Source organism: Sturnira hondurensis, unplaced genomic scaffold (genome assembly GCF_014824575.4).
Source record: "Sturnira hondurensis isolate 20B ecotype Veracruz unplaced genomic scaffold, ASM1482457v3 Scaffold0006829, whole genome shotgun sequence".
Taxonomy (NCBI): domain Eukaryota; kingdom Metazoa; phylum Chordata; class Mammalia; order Chiroptera; family Phyllostomidae; genus Sturnira; species Sturnira hondurensis.
This window is the reverse complement of record NW_028079460.1, coordinates 314,487-331,231: the sequence shown is the minus strand read 5'-3', so window position 1 is coordinate 331,231 and position 16,745 is coordinate 314,487. Positions and strand designations below refer to the sequence as shown.

At 39.9% G+C, this 16,745-nt stretch overlaps 1 protein-coding gene across 1 annotated transcript in view; it reads right to left on the bottom strand.

The window, feature by feature from the left end:
• The window catches only part of ASH1L (ASH1 like histone lysine methyltransferase), a 233,916-nt gene that overhangs the window by 8,618 nt on the left and 208,553 nt on the right, over positions 1 to 16,745 (bottom strand). The window contains exons 13-21 of the mRNA XM_037050750.1: positions 13,202 to 13,359; positions 11,880 to 12,032; positions 7,590 to 7,644; positions 7,370 to 7,502; positions 5,812 to 6,060; positions 4,916 to 5,002; positions 2,100 to 2,190; positions 1,323 to 1,461; positions 1,035 to 1,207 (exon numbers count right to left, since the gene is read on the bottom strand). Coding sequence (XP_036906645.1) covers positions 1,035 to 1,207; positions 1,323 to 1,461; positions 2,100 to 2,190; positions 4,916 to 5,002; positions 5,812 to 6,060; positions 7,370 to 7,502; positions 7,590 to 7,644; positions 11,880 to 12,032; positions 13,202 to 13,359 — 1,238 coding nt within the window. The remainder of the gene's footprint in view (positions 1 to 1,034; positions 1,208 to 1,322; positions 1,462 to 2,099; positions 2,191 to 4,915; positions 5,003 to 5,811; positions 6,061 to 7,369; positions 7,503 to 7,589; positions 7,645 to 11,879; positions 12,033 to 13,201; positions 13,360 to 16,745) is intronic.

The window sequence follows — 16,745 nt, the reverse complement described above, 5'->3', positions numbered from 1 at the left end:
ATGGGCAAGTTATGAGAAAAGAAGGGCAGTATAAATAAGGAAAGCATATTTGGAAATGAACACTTTGTAACTGGGGGAATGGAAGCGTCACTGGTATCACAAAGTTCCAAATAGGCACGTTTTTGAATAGGGTATGTATTCTTCTGGACCCTTTGCCTTTCTGGACACTGAGAGAGCCAGGCAACTAAACTGCAACAACTAACACATGCTGAACTTTTACTGTAACCATAAACTGGGCTAAGTGTTTTTGTAGACTATTTCATTTAATCTTTACAAAACCCTCTAAGATAGCAACTAATCCCCATTTTTTATTTAATCTCTACTGTATTTTCCCCCATTATCACAGTCCCTTTATACCTCCCCCTACTCCAGTAATCCCCACTTACAATAGGTAAAGTGCCTTGTCCAAGGATACATAGGTAAAAAGTGGTGGAATGGGAATTATGAAATTAGCCTACATTGTTAACCATTAAGTTTATAAAACTTTTGTGCTTTTCTTTTTTTGTGTGTGCGTTTAACGTATAGAGTTGACGATGGCCTTAAGAATTTTGGAATTGGTGATGAAAGAACATTATTTTCCCACAAACACTAAGACAGTGCCAACTATACACTATTACACATAAAAAAGAGAAAAAGAATAAACATTATTGAGTACCAAGCACTTGGTAAAAGAAAGAAGAAAATAGCCCTGGCTGGTGTGGCTCAGTGAATTGAGTACTGGTCTGCAAACCAAAGAGTTGCCGGTTCCCAGTTAGCGTACACGCCTGGGTTGTGGGCCAGGTCCAAGTTGGGGGCACACAAGAGGCAACCATACACTGATGTTTCTCTCCCTCTTTTTCTTCCTCCCTTCCCCTTTCTCTAAAGAAAAATAAATGAAATCTTAAAAAAAAAGATAGTAGTAGTAACATAGCATAGCTCTCAAACTTTGGACAATCTTTTATCAGACACAAATGGTAAGAATGGCGTGGGTAATTATATATAGTTCAATGATTAGGGGATATAGGTCATTTCTTAAGTAGCCCAGATCATATTACCTTTACAATATGTATAAAGGTCCAATACACAGCAGGTCCCCACTACTGCCTCCAAGGGAATGATCTCATAGAGTGGCACCCGAAATAATTCATTGTGATAGAACCGACGTGATGGAGAATGGTGAGTTTCATGGGGACGGAAATAATGGTGGCCAAAGGCAAACCGTTCCTCTCTAAAAATAGAAAAGAGAAAGGAGAGGTTTAGTTCATTAGCAAGATCCTAGTGAATATTAAGCTCTGTGCAGAGAGGGCACAACTGGAAGAAAGAGAAAGGATCTCAACACATACTTTTCATTCTTCCAAAGCTTCTCAATGCGGAAGATGTCAAGTTTATCTCTGTTAATGTGAGATAACAGTCTATAGGACTGACGGACTGGGTGGCCATCAGGGGTGCGTCGACTATCCCTCATCAGATATACACAGTCACCTAGGAAGGCAGAGAATACAGGAGAAGGTTAAAATGATTCCTGCACAAATTCTTTTCTTAAAATTTTTCTTTATTTATTGATTTTAGGGAGAGAGAGAGGAAAGGAGTGAGAGAAACATTGGTTTGTTATTCCACTTACTTACATATTCATTGGTTGATTCTTGTATGTGTCCTGACCAGGGACTAAACCCATAACCTTGGGGTATCGGGAATACACTCTAATCAACTGAGCTACCTGTCCAGGGCCGATTCCTGTATGAATTGGTCTGACCCTTGGTCTGACCCAAGGTCTACACAGAAGGAACTTAAAATTTAAAACAATATATTCAATCAGCAGTCTAACGGTAATAATAAACTCTAGACAATTAAAGTGACATGATTCAGATCTTCCATCTTTTAGAACCCTCTATGTCCTTCCTAGTCTTAAAATTAGCTTTCTAACATCCTATTCTCTCCACATTAGTTTTATTTGGTAAAGGGGAAATGTATATAAGCCTAAAAACTGAAGGATATAAAAATCTTAATTTTATTGTTACTGAAGGTCATATGGAGTCAATGAATATTGTGCAGACAGCACACACCTTCTACTATCCCGAAAGGTCAGCTTTGACAAGCAGGGCGAGCTCGTGTGAACGTACCTTGACGAAGCAGCAAGTCATCTCGGAGCAAACAGATGAAGTAGACACAGCCAGGTTGGGCATAATGGGGCCGAGGGATCATGGGTACCTCCTGAGGAGAGCAGAATGCCAATGGATGAGGCTAGGACTACTACATCCAGCCTGCTGCTGATCTCTATTCAAGAGGAAGAGAACTAAAACCAGGAATTCCCAACGAATTAAGACTTAACTTTTAGTCATTTCGACACACCACAGATATGTAACAAAATATGAAAGCAAGTGGAGTTGTTAAACTTGGGAAAATAAAGGTAGAGGACAAAATGAACAGGATAAGTACCCCAAACTACATGCTATGAAGCAAGAATTATGCTGTTGTTCTGTGCCATCCAGAAGGCATCTGAAAATGCATAAATGGGAACTTGGTCACAAAAATTGGGGAGCTACTAGTATTTAGTTCCCACAGGCAAGAGACACCAAGTACTCTGCAATGCATCTCTCACAACAAAGAGCTGTCCACTCAAAATGCCATTAGCACCATTGTTAAAAAAAAAAAAAAGCCTAGATATAGACTTACGACCAAGATGGAGGTGTGGGTGGAAACACTGTGCCTCCTCGCACATCCAAGTTTAAAGACAACAAAGTTTTAGTAACAAAAATGCAACCAAAACACAGAAAATTGAACTATATGGAAGTGCAATAAAAACAAACCGTTCAGCCAGACTGGTAAGAGGGGCAGAGCCAGTGGCTGGCGGAGCCAGGTTGGGCAGGAAACATCAGCTGGACCGACCCAGAGCTCAGATAAACCAGGTGAAAGACCAAGCAGTGAGACAGACGGTGCAGGTCCCAGCGGCTTGGGGGAAGGGAAGCAGCAGAGGGGACCACCACTGCCCCTCTTTGACCCTGCCCGCCTCCATACAGCATTACAACCCAGAGCCTGAGTTGCCCCGACCCCCGCCCAGTGAACACCTAGGGCTCCGCTCCTCATACATAACAGTCACAAACAGATCAAAACATTATGGTTCAAGAAGAACTCAAAGCTCCGGAGCCAATAACTCAAGTGACCAAGAAATAGCCAACCTATCAGATGCACAGTTCAAAACACTGGTGATCAGGATGCTCACAGAACTGAAGAGTCACAGAACTGTGACTAATTTTAGTCACAAATTAGAGGAACAAATGAAGGATAAACTAATTGAAATGAAGGGAAATACACAGGAAACCAATAGTGATGGAAAGGAAACTGGGACTCAAGTCAAGGGAGTGAACCAGAAGGAAGAAAAAAATAAGCAAACAGAAAAGAATGAAGAAAGAGTTTTTAAAAATGAGGCGAAAGGAAGAAAAAAATAAGCAAACAGAAAAGAATGAAGAAAGAGTTTTTAAAAATGAGGCGAGGCTTAGGAACCTCCAGGATACCTATAAATGTTCCAACATCTGAATTATAGGGGTACCAGAAGGGGAAGAGGAACAGCCACGAGTGGAAAACTTACTTGAACAAATAATAAAGGAGAACTTCCCCAGTCTGGCAAAGGAAATAGACTTCCAGAAAATCCAGGAAGTTCATAAGAGTCCCAAAGAAGTTGGACCCAAGAAGGAACACACCAAGGCACATCATCATTACATTAGCCAAGATTAAAATGAAGGAGAGAATCCTAGAAGCAGCAAGAGATAAGGGGACAGTCACCTACAAAGGAGTGCCCACCGGACTGTCAGCTGATTTCTCAAAAGAGACCTTCCAGGCAAGAAGGGGCTGGAAAGAAGTATTCCAAGTCATGAAAAGCAAGGGCCTACATCCAAGATTGCTCTATCCAGCAAAGCTTTCCTTTAGAATGGAAGGGCAGATAAAGTGCTTCTCAGATAAGATCAAATAGCCCTAATAAGGGCTATTATGAGTATATATTTTAATATACTCATATAATAATATGAAATGTTAAAGGGACTTATCTAAGAAGAAGATGGAAAATAGGAACAGGGAAAGGACAGCAAACTCACAGTCATTAACAACCACACCTGAAACAAAAGCAAACTAAAGGACAGCTAGATCAGGAGCTGAACCAGAGAAATGGAGATCTCATGAGGGTTGGCAACAAGGGAGTGGGAGGAGGAGAAGGGGGGAGAAGGTACAGAGAATAAGTAGCATAGATGGTAGGTAGAAAATAGACAGGGGGAGGGCAAAAATAGTATGAGAAATATAGAATCTAAAGAACTTATGACACATGGACATAAACTAAAGGGGGGGGAATGGTGGGGGAGGGGGTGTGCAGGGTGGAGGGGGATGAAGGGGGAAAATAGGACAACTGTAATGGCATAATCAATAAAGTATATTAAAAAATAATCCCTAAATACCTCTTTTTTATAGAGGTGACTTTCCCAGTATCATACACATAAATACAGTGGAGCCAAGACAAAAATGCCATTTAATATCTTGGGCAAGTTACCCAACCCATAGTCTCTCCTGGAGTGTGGGGCTAAGGTTAACCTTTGCTGACTCTGAGTCAAGTGCTCTTTTCACTTAAACACTGCTTGACATAAGTGGTATTTACAGTACCAGGTTTTACAAGCAACTTCTTTTATAAATAGCTGATAGTGTTTATAAAAACCATAGTTTTATATAGTACTATTCCTTCCATAGGTTTCTAGGCATTTTATTTCCCTTTGATCACACTCTGAAGAAAAGAAAGGGCAGAATTATTACCCTCAATGTAAAGTATAAGAAACTGATGCCCAGAGATTGGAGTGACTTATCAAAGGCCATTCTGTACACCAGGAGCGGGGCAGACAAGATATCAAGCACTACATCTCCTATTTTCACATCAGAGTATTATCAGAAAATAGCTTACTCTGTCCATGGGCCTTGGGTCACACTGCTCACAAAGGTAGTGCTCCACATCCGAGTTCACTCCCATACAGTCACAGTGCTGCCACACCTGTAGGGAAAACAAGCGCAGTGGGGGGAGAGGGGGGAAGTCTTAAGACTTACCGAGAAGTCCTGGGGACTAAGAAAAAAATAAATTAGCAACAAGAGAGGGGAAAATAAAACAGGAACTAACTAAGAGGTAAGTGGGCATGTGAAAAACCGGATAAAATAGAGGCAAAAAGAAGAAAGCCTTGGCGGAACACTAGTATACAGACTGGTTCACAATACAGATCTGGGCAAATAAAATAGAAAGATGGACAGTGAATGGGAAAAATGAATAAATACAGTACCAAATTTATTACTTAATAAATAATATGTATCAATGATACAGTTGTCGTGAAAGGCTTTAACTGTTACAAAATATTTTTACTTATCCTTATCTAATTATATTTCCCAACAATCTTATGTATAACTCCACTTTCTATAGAAAATTACAAGTTTAGACATATCAAATGCAGATACTAGGGCTTAAATCAAGGCCTTGACTCCTTCATCAGGAGCTCTACATACTATACTCCATCTGCATCAATGCTATAAAGAATGTAGTACCTCTTAAAGATAAGGCACTATCCGAAATACTATCATTCTTCTTGATCCAGATGGGAAATGGGCAGAAAGAAGGGAAAGAAAAAATGAAACAGACAGATATAAAAAAGAAAAACAATATGGTGGACAGTGAGAGATAATAGAAACCAAGGTGAAAAGTTAAAGTTTATGAAAAGCCTGTCACACCAGGTCAAAAGAGACATGGGCTACTTCTTTGAATGTGATCACCATGTTCATCAGGACTACATTTCTGCTTCACCTCCTGACCCTCACCATGCACTTGTCACACTGGATCATGAGGCCTTCGTCCTTGTAGAGGCCACAGATACAACGGATAACATCATCATCCTTCTCATGCCCATTCTCCTTCTCAGAGACTGAGGTCTCACTGCTGTCTGCTTCACTTGCTGTTTCTCCCACAATCTCATCAATTTGGGCTGATGCCTCATGCCGGGCGTTATAATAGGCCTTTCGCAGGCGGCAAACATCTCTTCCAACTGGGGATTTACGCCCATAGTACTTCTGAAGAAAGCAGAAGAAAGAAATCACGTTTGGACTTCTCAATATGGCTTAGAAATATACTTGAAGAGGTAGCAGGATTTTCTTTATCCTCCCATTTTGATTAACAGGTGTTCAATACCATCAAGCATAGTGCCAGGCACCTGAAAACAACTTAACCTGAACTAAAATGAATTAACATTAGAATCTGCATGGTAATTTTTCCATTTGCTCTATTGCTCTGCCTTTCACAGGTTTTACTGTCCACTTGATAAAAGTGGGTAGGTGGGTAATAAGAAAAGCTTTCTATGAAAAATGAGAGATGGAAACTTATTTAGGTAGCTAGGCTGCTTAGTGTGAATTTCAGCTCAAGAAATCATATTACAGCAAAGATCATCTCCTCCAGAAACATTTTCTAGTTCTCCTTAGTATTACTCTGTTGGTTTGGATTCAATTAAATTACAGATAATGAATAATTTAGTACTGTAAATATTTACTCCTTTCACAGGTTTTACTGTCCACTTGATAAAATACACAGTGACCATAAAATATGAATTAATATCATTAAGAATAATACTGTGGAGAGCTCATGTACTTTTGTCTCATAGATATTAGGGACAGAGCTAAAAATTTTAAATATATATATGACAGCTGTGTCTCAATAAAAAGCATATTATCATTCAAGATTGCTCTAATTCTTCTCCCACATGTCATTCTCTCATTTCCTGTCTTCAGCATCAATTCTTCCTTAAGTTAGTAGCCTCTTTTATCCTTCAAACACTTCTTCAAGGTATTTCAAACATCACTGAACAGTTTCCTCTCTTTTGTGCACCACACATTACTCCATTCTCTCCTTTAAATCAGTTCAAAACCACCTTCTAATAAGCTTCACCTGCTCTACAACCTACTCATGCAACACCCCTAAATTCCATTGTTAAGATGTATTTATAATTACTTATAATACTTCCCTATATTTCACATAAACTTAACTGTCTTAAGGAAAAAAACTGTATATATGATTTAAATGTAATAAAATGTCTGTATTATATAAAGATTCAATACTTAAATTAGGTTTTTACAAAAACTGTTTTCTTGGGGAGTGTGATTTAACCTTCCATTTTAGTCATATAAATGTCTTTATTATACAATATTCTATAATATTTAGTACTCTGTAATATTTATCCTAAGGGTAAGCAAAAAAGAAAAAAGAAAACTGCTGCCTTTCTTAACCAGACATATGAAGTTTGATAGAAGGACGTAAAAATCTTAAAACTCCTAGACTTCTCTTCAGAACAAACTCCTTAAATTTGTGTTTGAAGTCAGTGAGAAATACCTCAGCATTCCGAAAGACCTTGAGCATGTCAGCATCAAAAGCCTCCACTGTTTTATAATAACCAATGAGGATCTGCTTCTCTATGGTAGAAAGATCTAGGGGATCAGAGATCTTCTCATAATAATCAGCATTCCTGGAACATAAAGCCAAGCCAAGGTGTCAATCTGGTACACTCAGTACTTTTCTAAGATTCATATGATTCCCACACACATGAACTTACTTTTTCTTTGGGGGGAGGTTCAAAAGTGGTGCTGCCAGTGCTTGTCGGGAAGAATCTACAAAAGAATGCAAGGTTTAGTAGAAGGACTATATGAAAAGGGAGACAGAATCCCTAAAATTAAGTTAGAAAAAGAAATCTAAGGTGTTTTTTTTTTAGCTATGACAAATGCAAGGATTTTTCAGAAATGTAAGTAAAGGCAGGGATCAGAAGACACTTCCAGGATTATCTGAAATACAAAAAATATAGTATATATGCTTGACATGTAACACAATGTTAGGTGGGTAATAAGAAAAGCTTTCTATGAAAAATGAGAGATGGAAACTTATTTAGGTAGTTAGGCTGCTTAGTGTGAATTTCAGCTCAAGAAATCATATTACAGCAAAGATCATCTCATCCAGAAACATTTTCTAGTTCTCCTTAGTATTACTCTGTTGGTTTGGATTCAATTAAATTACAGATAATGAATAATTTAGTACTGTAAATATTTTCTGGAATCCTACATTATTGTAATACTTACTTTGTATTATAAAAATAGAATCCATGCTGTGGGGCTACTTCTCACTTGCCTTCTAGCAATTTAATATATATTACACATATAAATATAGACGTATTATACTATATATGATATATTATATAATACAATTACATATATATAAAGCCTGTTGTTTCTTGCCCAGAATGTAATAGACATGTAGATATGTCTATTGCAGTTTCACCTTAGATCAGGTGAAGCTGGTTAAAAATGCAGATTGTCATCTTTTGGGAATGGGAAGGGCATAGCTGCCACAACACTTTACATTTCAGAACTGGTTGGTCCTCCTTTTCTTCTCTATTACCTTCAGTTAACAAAACTATAAAAAGCTTCTAAAATACAAACACTTGGTTAGAGTGTTGTATTAATAAGTCAAAGTTGTGGGTTTGATTCTTGGTCAGGGTACATACAAGAATCAACCAATGAATGCATAAATAAGTAAAAAAACAAATCAATGTTTCTCTCTCTCCCCCACTACCAACATCAATAATAATAATTAATCATAAAAAATCTGTGAAATAGGAGTTCTAAAATATGAAGAAAAACAAAGAAAGAGAAAAAAAATTTCTCAGAATTTAGGGAAAGGAAAAGACCAGCCAATGTTGATAGCAAAAAGCTGCAATTATGTGTTAAAAGCTCTCATATTAAATACCTCCAAATTTCCTGGTCATAAAAAGTCATGTACATCACCAAATTACCTACCCCAAACTAAAAGCTGTCTCCTTCCCCACCCTTTGCCCCAACAGACATCCAAAAGATGTGTTTTGAAAGAGAAACAGAGTAGGTTAAAGTACTTTTCTTGAAACTTTAGGTCCTTTTCTTTTTAATTTTTTAATTTGCTAATTTTAGAGAGAGAGGAAAGAAGAGGGAGAGGTAAGGGGAGGGAGGGAGGGAGGGAGGGAGGGAGGCCGGGAGATACAGACAGACAGACAGACAGACATCAATTTGTTGTTCCACTTATTTATGCCTCACTGGTTCAGTTTTGTATGTGCCCTGACTGGGCCGTTGAACCTGCAACTTTGGCACATCAGGACCACATTCTAACCAACTGAGCTACCAGGCCAGGATTGGGGTCCTTTTCCTTAATGTATAGATTAGGGCCTGTAAATATTCCAGAATGTTTGCTAAGTTACGTACATCAATTCTTTCTAGGAAAAGAACACATGGATTTTATAAGATTCTAAAATATATCTGTCAATTAAAATAGGTTAAGAACTACTGCTGTCGCCCTGGCTGGTGTAGCTCAGTGGATTGAGCAAGGGCCTGCGAACCAGACTATCGCAGTTCGATTCCCAGTCAGGGCACATGCTTGGGTTACAGGCCAGTTTCCGGCAGGGGCCAGTTCTCTGCAGGGGATGAATGAGAATCAACCATACATTGATGTTTCCTTCCTCTCTCCTTCCCTTCCCCTCAAAAGATAAATAAATAAAATATTTAAAAAAAGAACCATTACTGTCATAGGTTCATTACATTTTTTGAGAATTTATTTATTTATTTATTTATTTATTTATTTATTTATTTATTTATTTATATAAAGAGGGAAAAGGAGGGAGAAAGAGAGGGAGAGAAACATCAATGTGTGGTTGCCTCTCACACACCCACTACTGGGGACCTAGTGCACAACCTAGGCACATGCGCTTACTGGGAATTGAACCAGCAACCTTTTTTTAAAAAAAATATTTTATTGATTATGCCATTACAGTTGTTCTATTCCCCCCCTTCATTACCCTCCACCCTGCACACCCCTCCCCCACGATTCCCCACCTTTAGTTTATGTCCACGTGTCTCAGGTTCTTTAGATTCTATATTTCCCATACTATTCCTGCCCTCCTCCCACTCTATTTTCTACTTACTGTCTATGCTACTTATTTTCTGTACCTTCTCCTCCTCCCTCTCCCCTGTTCCTAACCCTCCTTGTGATCTTCATTTCTACGGTTATGCTCCTGATCTAGGTATACTCTTAGTTTGCTTTTGTTTTAGGTGCGATTGTTAATAACTGTGAGTTTGCTGTCCTTACCCTGTTACTATTTTTTATCTTCTTTTTCTTAGATAAGTCCCTTTAACATTTCAGATAATAAGGGCTTGGTGATGATGAACTCCTTGAATTTGATCTTATCTGAGAAGCACTTTATCTGCCCTTCCATTCTAAAGGAAAGCTTTGCTGGATAGAGCAATCTTGGATGTAGGTCTTTGGATTTCATGACTCGGAATACTTCTTTCCAGCCCCTTCTTGCCTGGAAGGTCTCTTTTGAGAAATCAGCTGACAGTCTGATGGGTACTCCTTTGTAGGTGACTGTCCCCTTATCTCTTGCTGCTTCTAGGATTCTCTCCTTCATTTTAATCTTGGCTAATGTAATGATGATGTGCCTTGGTGTGTTTCTCCTTGGGTCCAACTTCTTTGGGATTCTATGAGCTTCCTGGATTTCCTGGAAGTCTATTTCCTTTGCCAGATTGGGGATTTTCTCCTTTATTATTTGTTCAAATAAGTTTTCCACTCGTGGCTGTTCCTCTTCCCTTTCTGATACCCCTATAATTCGGATATAGGAGCGTTTAAAGATGTCCCGGAGGTTGCTAAGCCTCTCCTCAACATATTTTTCTGTTTGGTCATTTTCTTCTTCCTTCTGGTCCACTCCCTCGATTTGAGTCCCAGTTTCCTTTCCATCACTATTGGTTTCCTGTGTATTTCGCTTCATTTCAATTTGTTCCTCTAATTTGTGACTAAAATCAACCAGTTCTGTGAGCATCCTGATCACCAGTGTTTTGAACTGTGCATCTGATAGGTTGGCTATTTCTTGGTCACTTAGAGTTATCCGCTCCAGGGCTTTGAGTTCCTCTGGAGCCATATTCTGGTCTGTTTGCACCTATTATGTGTGAGGGGCAGAGCCCTAGGTGTTCACCAGGGCTGGGCAATCCAGGCACTGGGCTGTGATGCTGTATGTGGGGGCGGGGTCCAAGAGGGGCAATGGCGGTCCCCTCTGCTGCTCCCGCTGCTGGGGACTGTATGGTCTGTCTCACTGCTCACTCCTTCACTGGTTTATCTGCACACAAATGTGTGACTGAAGTCAACCTGACGCCTTGCACCCTCACTGGGTCTGCCAACTGCTACCCCATACCTGGTATTCACCCACGGCTGCCTGTGCACCTGGGTCAGGAGAGCTTTCCTGCCCAACCCCGCACTGCTGCTGTCTCCGCCCCTTTTACCGGTCCAGTTGAATGGTTCGTTGTTGTCGGACTTCTGTATAGTTCAATTTTCTGTGTTTTGGCTGAGTTTTTGTTACTGAAACTTTGTTGACTTTAAACTGGGTTGTGAGAGGCGGCACAGTGTTTCCACCTAGGCCTCCATCTTGGCAGAAGTCTGAACCAGCAACCTTTTGCTTCACAGTCCAATGCTCAATCCACTGAGCCATACCAGCCAGGGCTCATAATACTTTTTTCTTAAATTGCTATTTCACTGCCTCATTCAGAAAAATTATATACAAGAGAGAGACCTGCATACTTCCGTGCCATAGCTAAGAAATGTGATTTCTAAATATAGTACTTAACTATGGTAAATATAATAAATTTAAAAAATTGACCTATAAGAACTAAGGATTTACAAACAACAACCTCCCAAAGACAGTGACGAAAGGAAGAACTAAGTATACCTCTCTAAATTCCTAATCCTAAACTGTCACTTGTTCTTGGTCTTGAATGTCTTAGGTGCGGGTCATATAAGTTTTAAAAAAAGCAAAGAATGAATCTGGGGTGGATACAGTCACCTTTGTAAGAGATGATACCATCACAGATCTCTTTGAAGATCTGGGCTAGGCGGGCTGCTCGACCCACTTCAATGTTTTCCTCTGCAGCTGCCAACCGTCTTGTTCGAACAGATCGGGCTGTCTGCAGGGCAGAGAACTGGGTCATGAAGACATCTGGAAGGATAAAGTGAAAATCAGCTTTAGGAAAAGAGGAACTCTTGTGGCTTTCTCTTCCCTGATGGATTCCTGCTTTTCTCTCATTTTTCCTTGAAGTGATTAGTAGATTAGTGGTCATGGTGTTCTTTCTCCTTTACAGAAAAATCAGGAAACACTGGAGTTTACCAGAGACAAATGCTGCAAGTTAGAGGGACCTTATTTTAGTGGCCAAAGGCTAGTTAAGTTTGGGCTTCAAAATGAGTCTGTGTTTGTATTCTGGCTTCACTACTCACTAGCTGTGTGATCTTGGGTAGGTTACTGAAACTCACTCTGTGTCTCAGTTTCTTAACTGTAAAACTGAGAACAGTGGTAGTACTTTCCTCATAAGGTACTATGCAGATTAAATGAGATAATCTTTTTAGTGTATTTAGCTCAGAGCCTGGCATATAATAAAGATTTAGAAAATAATTATTGATATTAACCAGAAAATTTGAACTCTCTGAATTATACATTTAGAGAATTTATGCCAATCAAATCACTGAGAGGATAGAAGATTTTGGGCAAATTTCTAAATCTATCTAGTTCCCACTCATATTCTCTCATGCAAAATGCAGATTGCTTGTACTGTTTTAGGTAAAGAAAATAAGAACATTTTATTTTCAGTTAGAAAGAGTATTTGAACATACCCATTTTTCTGCTTTCAATCTGCTTTGGGCAACAAATCCACATCAGAAGTGCTGTTATGTTATCTACTCATGAAAGTTAAGAAAAGGAAAATCTGAAGGTCTATGTATATAGTGTTGATCTAAATGTGGGAGGCAAAAAGTCTTCAAGTTAATACTAATGTCATTTTCCTGTGTATTTGTTATCACTACTTACCCTGTCTGTAAGGTATTTTCCAGGTAGGAAAAAAGACAAAAGACTCACTACCTTTATCATGCATGTCTAGTGACTTTCAGGCTGTAGGTTACATTTGGGAGGCTGTTGGAAGGGGATTTCTTCCTATTCCTCAGAGCAAGAACAAGGAATTTGAAGAGTTTGGAGAGACAGGTGATTGTTGATTGGTATTTCTATATTTGTATCTTAAACTTTTTTAGAGCAGACTAAAAGGAATCTTTGAAAGTAAGTAAAATAATCCCTTTTGAGATAATCTTTTAGAATTAGTAGGAATGTTTCCCAGTTCTTACCAGACTTGATGTTCCCATCATCTCGGCAGATGCCATTCCAGCGGGTATATAATGATGCTGAGTGAATATTATCACCAGTGTGCTTTACTTCCTCCTGCTTCTGCCAAATCTTCTCCCAGTTTCGGACCAAGAACACATGATGCTTTAATACAAAGTTCCTACAAGGAAGGAAGGAAGGAAGGAAGGAAGGAAGGAAGGGAGGGAGGGAGGGAAGGGAAGGGAAGGGAAGGGAAGGGAGGGAAGGGAGGGGAGGGAGGGGAGGGAAGGGAGGGAAGGGAGGGAGGGAAGGGAGGGAAGGGAGGGAAGGGAGGGAGGGGAGGGAAGGGAGGGAAGGGAGGGAAGGGAGGGAAGGGAGGGAAGGGAGGGAAGGAAGGAGTTCTCTTATTCATTAATTCAATAAGCACTTATTACCTGCCCGTTCTATGTAAGCCATTGTCAAGATGTTGTGAGTGAATACTTACCACCCTGGCTGGTGTGGCTCAGTTGGCTGGGCATCGTTCCACAAAACAAAAGGTCACCAGTTTGATTCCCCATCAGGGCACATGCCTCGGTTGCAAGTTTAGTTCCTGGTTGTGGTGCTTACATGTATGAGACCACTGACTGTTATTTCCCTGTCTTTCTCCCTCCCTCCCTGTCTCTAAAAATAAAGAAATAAAATCTTTTTTTTTTAAAACGATACTCATCAATGAATTCAGCCTTTATAAAGGGAATTATGTATGGGGAATCAGTATTCAGTTTTGCAGCTTGCTTTTTTTCCATATAACATAAAACATTTCCCTATATATTTTCTAATATCTGGCAAATATAACTTAAAAGTTACAAAAAATTTGGAAACTGAAGCAACCCAACTCGAAGGCAGAACTTTATGGAGTATATGTACAAATTCAAGAGAAAGTTGCCTAGATGAAGAAATGGCTCAGGATTAGCTCAGACAAAGAGAACTGAACTGACAGATGAAGGCAAAGATATTTGCCTGGGTAAAACTATGTTAGGTACAGTGCCTGTACATGGGTGGATAAACTTAATTATATATACTTTTTTACAATTTTAATTGTCACCTGATGGTATGTTTATTAATTGAGAGAGAGAGAAAGGGGGAGAGAGAGAAAGAAAAACAATATGAGAGAGGAACACTGATCTCTTGCCTCCCATATGCACCTCAATCAGGGATCAAACCTGTAACCTAGGTGTGTGTCCTGACCGGGGATTGAATCCCAAACCTTTTGGTGTATCGAACAACACTCCAACCAACTGACCCACTCAGCCAGGGCATTTAGGTGTATCTTGATTGACCCTACAAAATTTTGATTATGTAATTTAATTTTCACCCTAGCACACATACAAAGATGTGACTTTGAATAAATCTTGAACTATGGGCCTCAGTAAATGGAGATTAGACTAATTTTATAGTTCCTGACTTTGACTGCACATTGAAATCACTTGGGAGCTTTATTAACTATTGACGCCCGGGTTCCACCTCTGAAAATGCTGGGTTAAGTGGTCCTGGGGTAGCATGGACATCAGAAGTTTTTTAAAAGCTTCATAGGCTATTATGCAGCTAAAGTACAGAATCACTAGATTAGCTCATTCTATTTTGCTGAAGTTTAAAATTTCTGTGATACGTGAAATACAATAAAAGGGGCTAAAATTATGAAGATATAAATAAGGATAAACTTACTAAGAGGTCAGAACGTATAGCCAGCCAAGATGGAGGTGTAGGTGGAAACACTGTTCCTTCTCCCACAACCAAATGTGCATACAACAAAGGTTTAGTAAACAAAGACGCAGCCAAAGAACAGAAAATTGAACTACACAGAAGTCCGACGACAACGAACCATTCAACTGGACCGGTAAGAAGGGCAGAGCCAGCAGTGGAGCAGAGTCGGGCAGGAAAGATCCCCCGACTCCAGGCGCCCAGGCAGACCGCGGTCACACATTCACATGCAGATAAACCAGCAGAGGAGTGAGCAGTGAGATGTACCGCACAGGCCCCAGCGGGCGCGAACCCAGTGAGTGTGCAAGGTGGCAGGCTGACTGTGGTCACACATTTGCGCGCAGTGGGACGGACCTCAAGAGCCCCAGTGGCATGAGGGAGCAGAGGGGACCGCCATTGCTTCCCTTTGACCCCACCCCACATACAGTGCCACAACCCAGTGCCTGAGTTGCCCAGCCCTGGTGAACACCTAGGGCTCCACTCTTCACACGTAACAGGCACGAACAATACAAAACATGGCTCAAGAAGAATTCAAAGTCCCAGAGCCGATAACTCTACGTGAAAAAGAAATAGCGAACCTCTCAGATGCACAGTTCAAAACACTGGTGATCAGGATGCTCACAGAACTGGTTGATTTTAGTCACAAATTAGAGGAACAAATTGAAATGAAGCGAAATACACAGGAAACCAATAGTGATGGAAAGGAAACTGGGACTCAAATCGAGGGAGTGGACCAGAAGGAAGGAAGAAATGACCAAACAGAAAAGTGTGAAGTAACAAGAATTTTACAAAATGAGGAGAGGCTTAAGAACCTCCAGGACATCTTTAAACGTTGCAACATTCAAATTATAGGGGTACCAGAAGGAGAAGAGGAAGAGTAACAAGTGGGAAACTCAATTGAACAAATAATAAAGGATAAATTCCCCAATCTGGCAATGGAAATAGACTTCCAGGAAATCCAGGAAGCTCAGAGAGTGCCAAAGAAGTTGGACCCAAGAAGGAACACACCAAGGCACATCATCATTACATTAGCCAAGAGTAAAATGAAGGAGAGAATCCTAGAAGCAGCAAGAGATAAGGAGACAGCCACCTACAAAGGAGTGCCCACCGGACTGTCAGCTGATTTCTCAAAAGAGACCTTCCAGGCAAGAAGGGGCTGGAAAGAAGTATTCCAAGTCATGAAAAGCAAGGACCTACATCCAAGATTGCTCTATCCAGCAAAGCTTTCATTTAGAATGGAAGGGCAGATAAAGTGCTTCTCAGATAAGATCAAATTCAAGGAGTTCATCATCACCAAGCCCTTATTATCTGAAATGTCAAAGGGACTTACCTAAGAAAGAGAAGATAAAAAATATGAACAGTGAAAGGACAGCAAACTCACAGTTATTAACAACTACACCTAAAACAAAAGCAAACCAAGAAGACAGATCAGCAGCAGAACCATAGAAATGAAGAACACGTGGAGGGTTAGCAGCAAGGGAGTGGGAGGAGGAGAAGGTACATAAAATAAGTAGCACAGACAGTAGGTAGAAAATAGATAGGGGTAGGGCAAGAATAGTATGGGAAATATAGAATCTAAAGAACCTGAGACACGTGGTCATAAAGTAAAGGGGGGGAATGGTTGGGGAGGTGTTGTGCAGGGTGGAGGGGAATGAAGGGGGGAATAGAACAACTGTAATGGTATAATCAATAAAATATATTTAAAAGAAAGAATGTATAGTCAGAGGACTACAGAATATCTTGAAGAAAATAGAGGACATATTTACTTTGCTATCCTTTATATGAATCTTAGTACAAGGGAGAGAAAAAACAACCACTAAAAATTGTTTT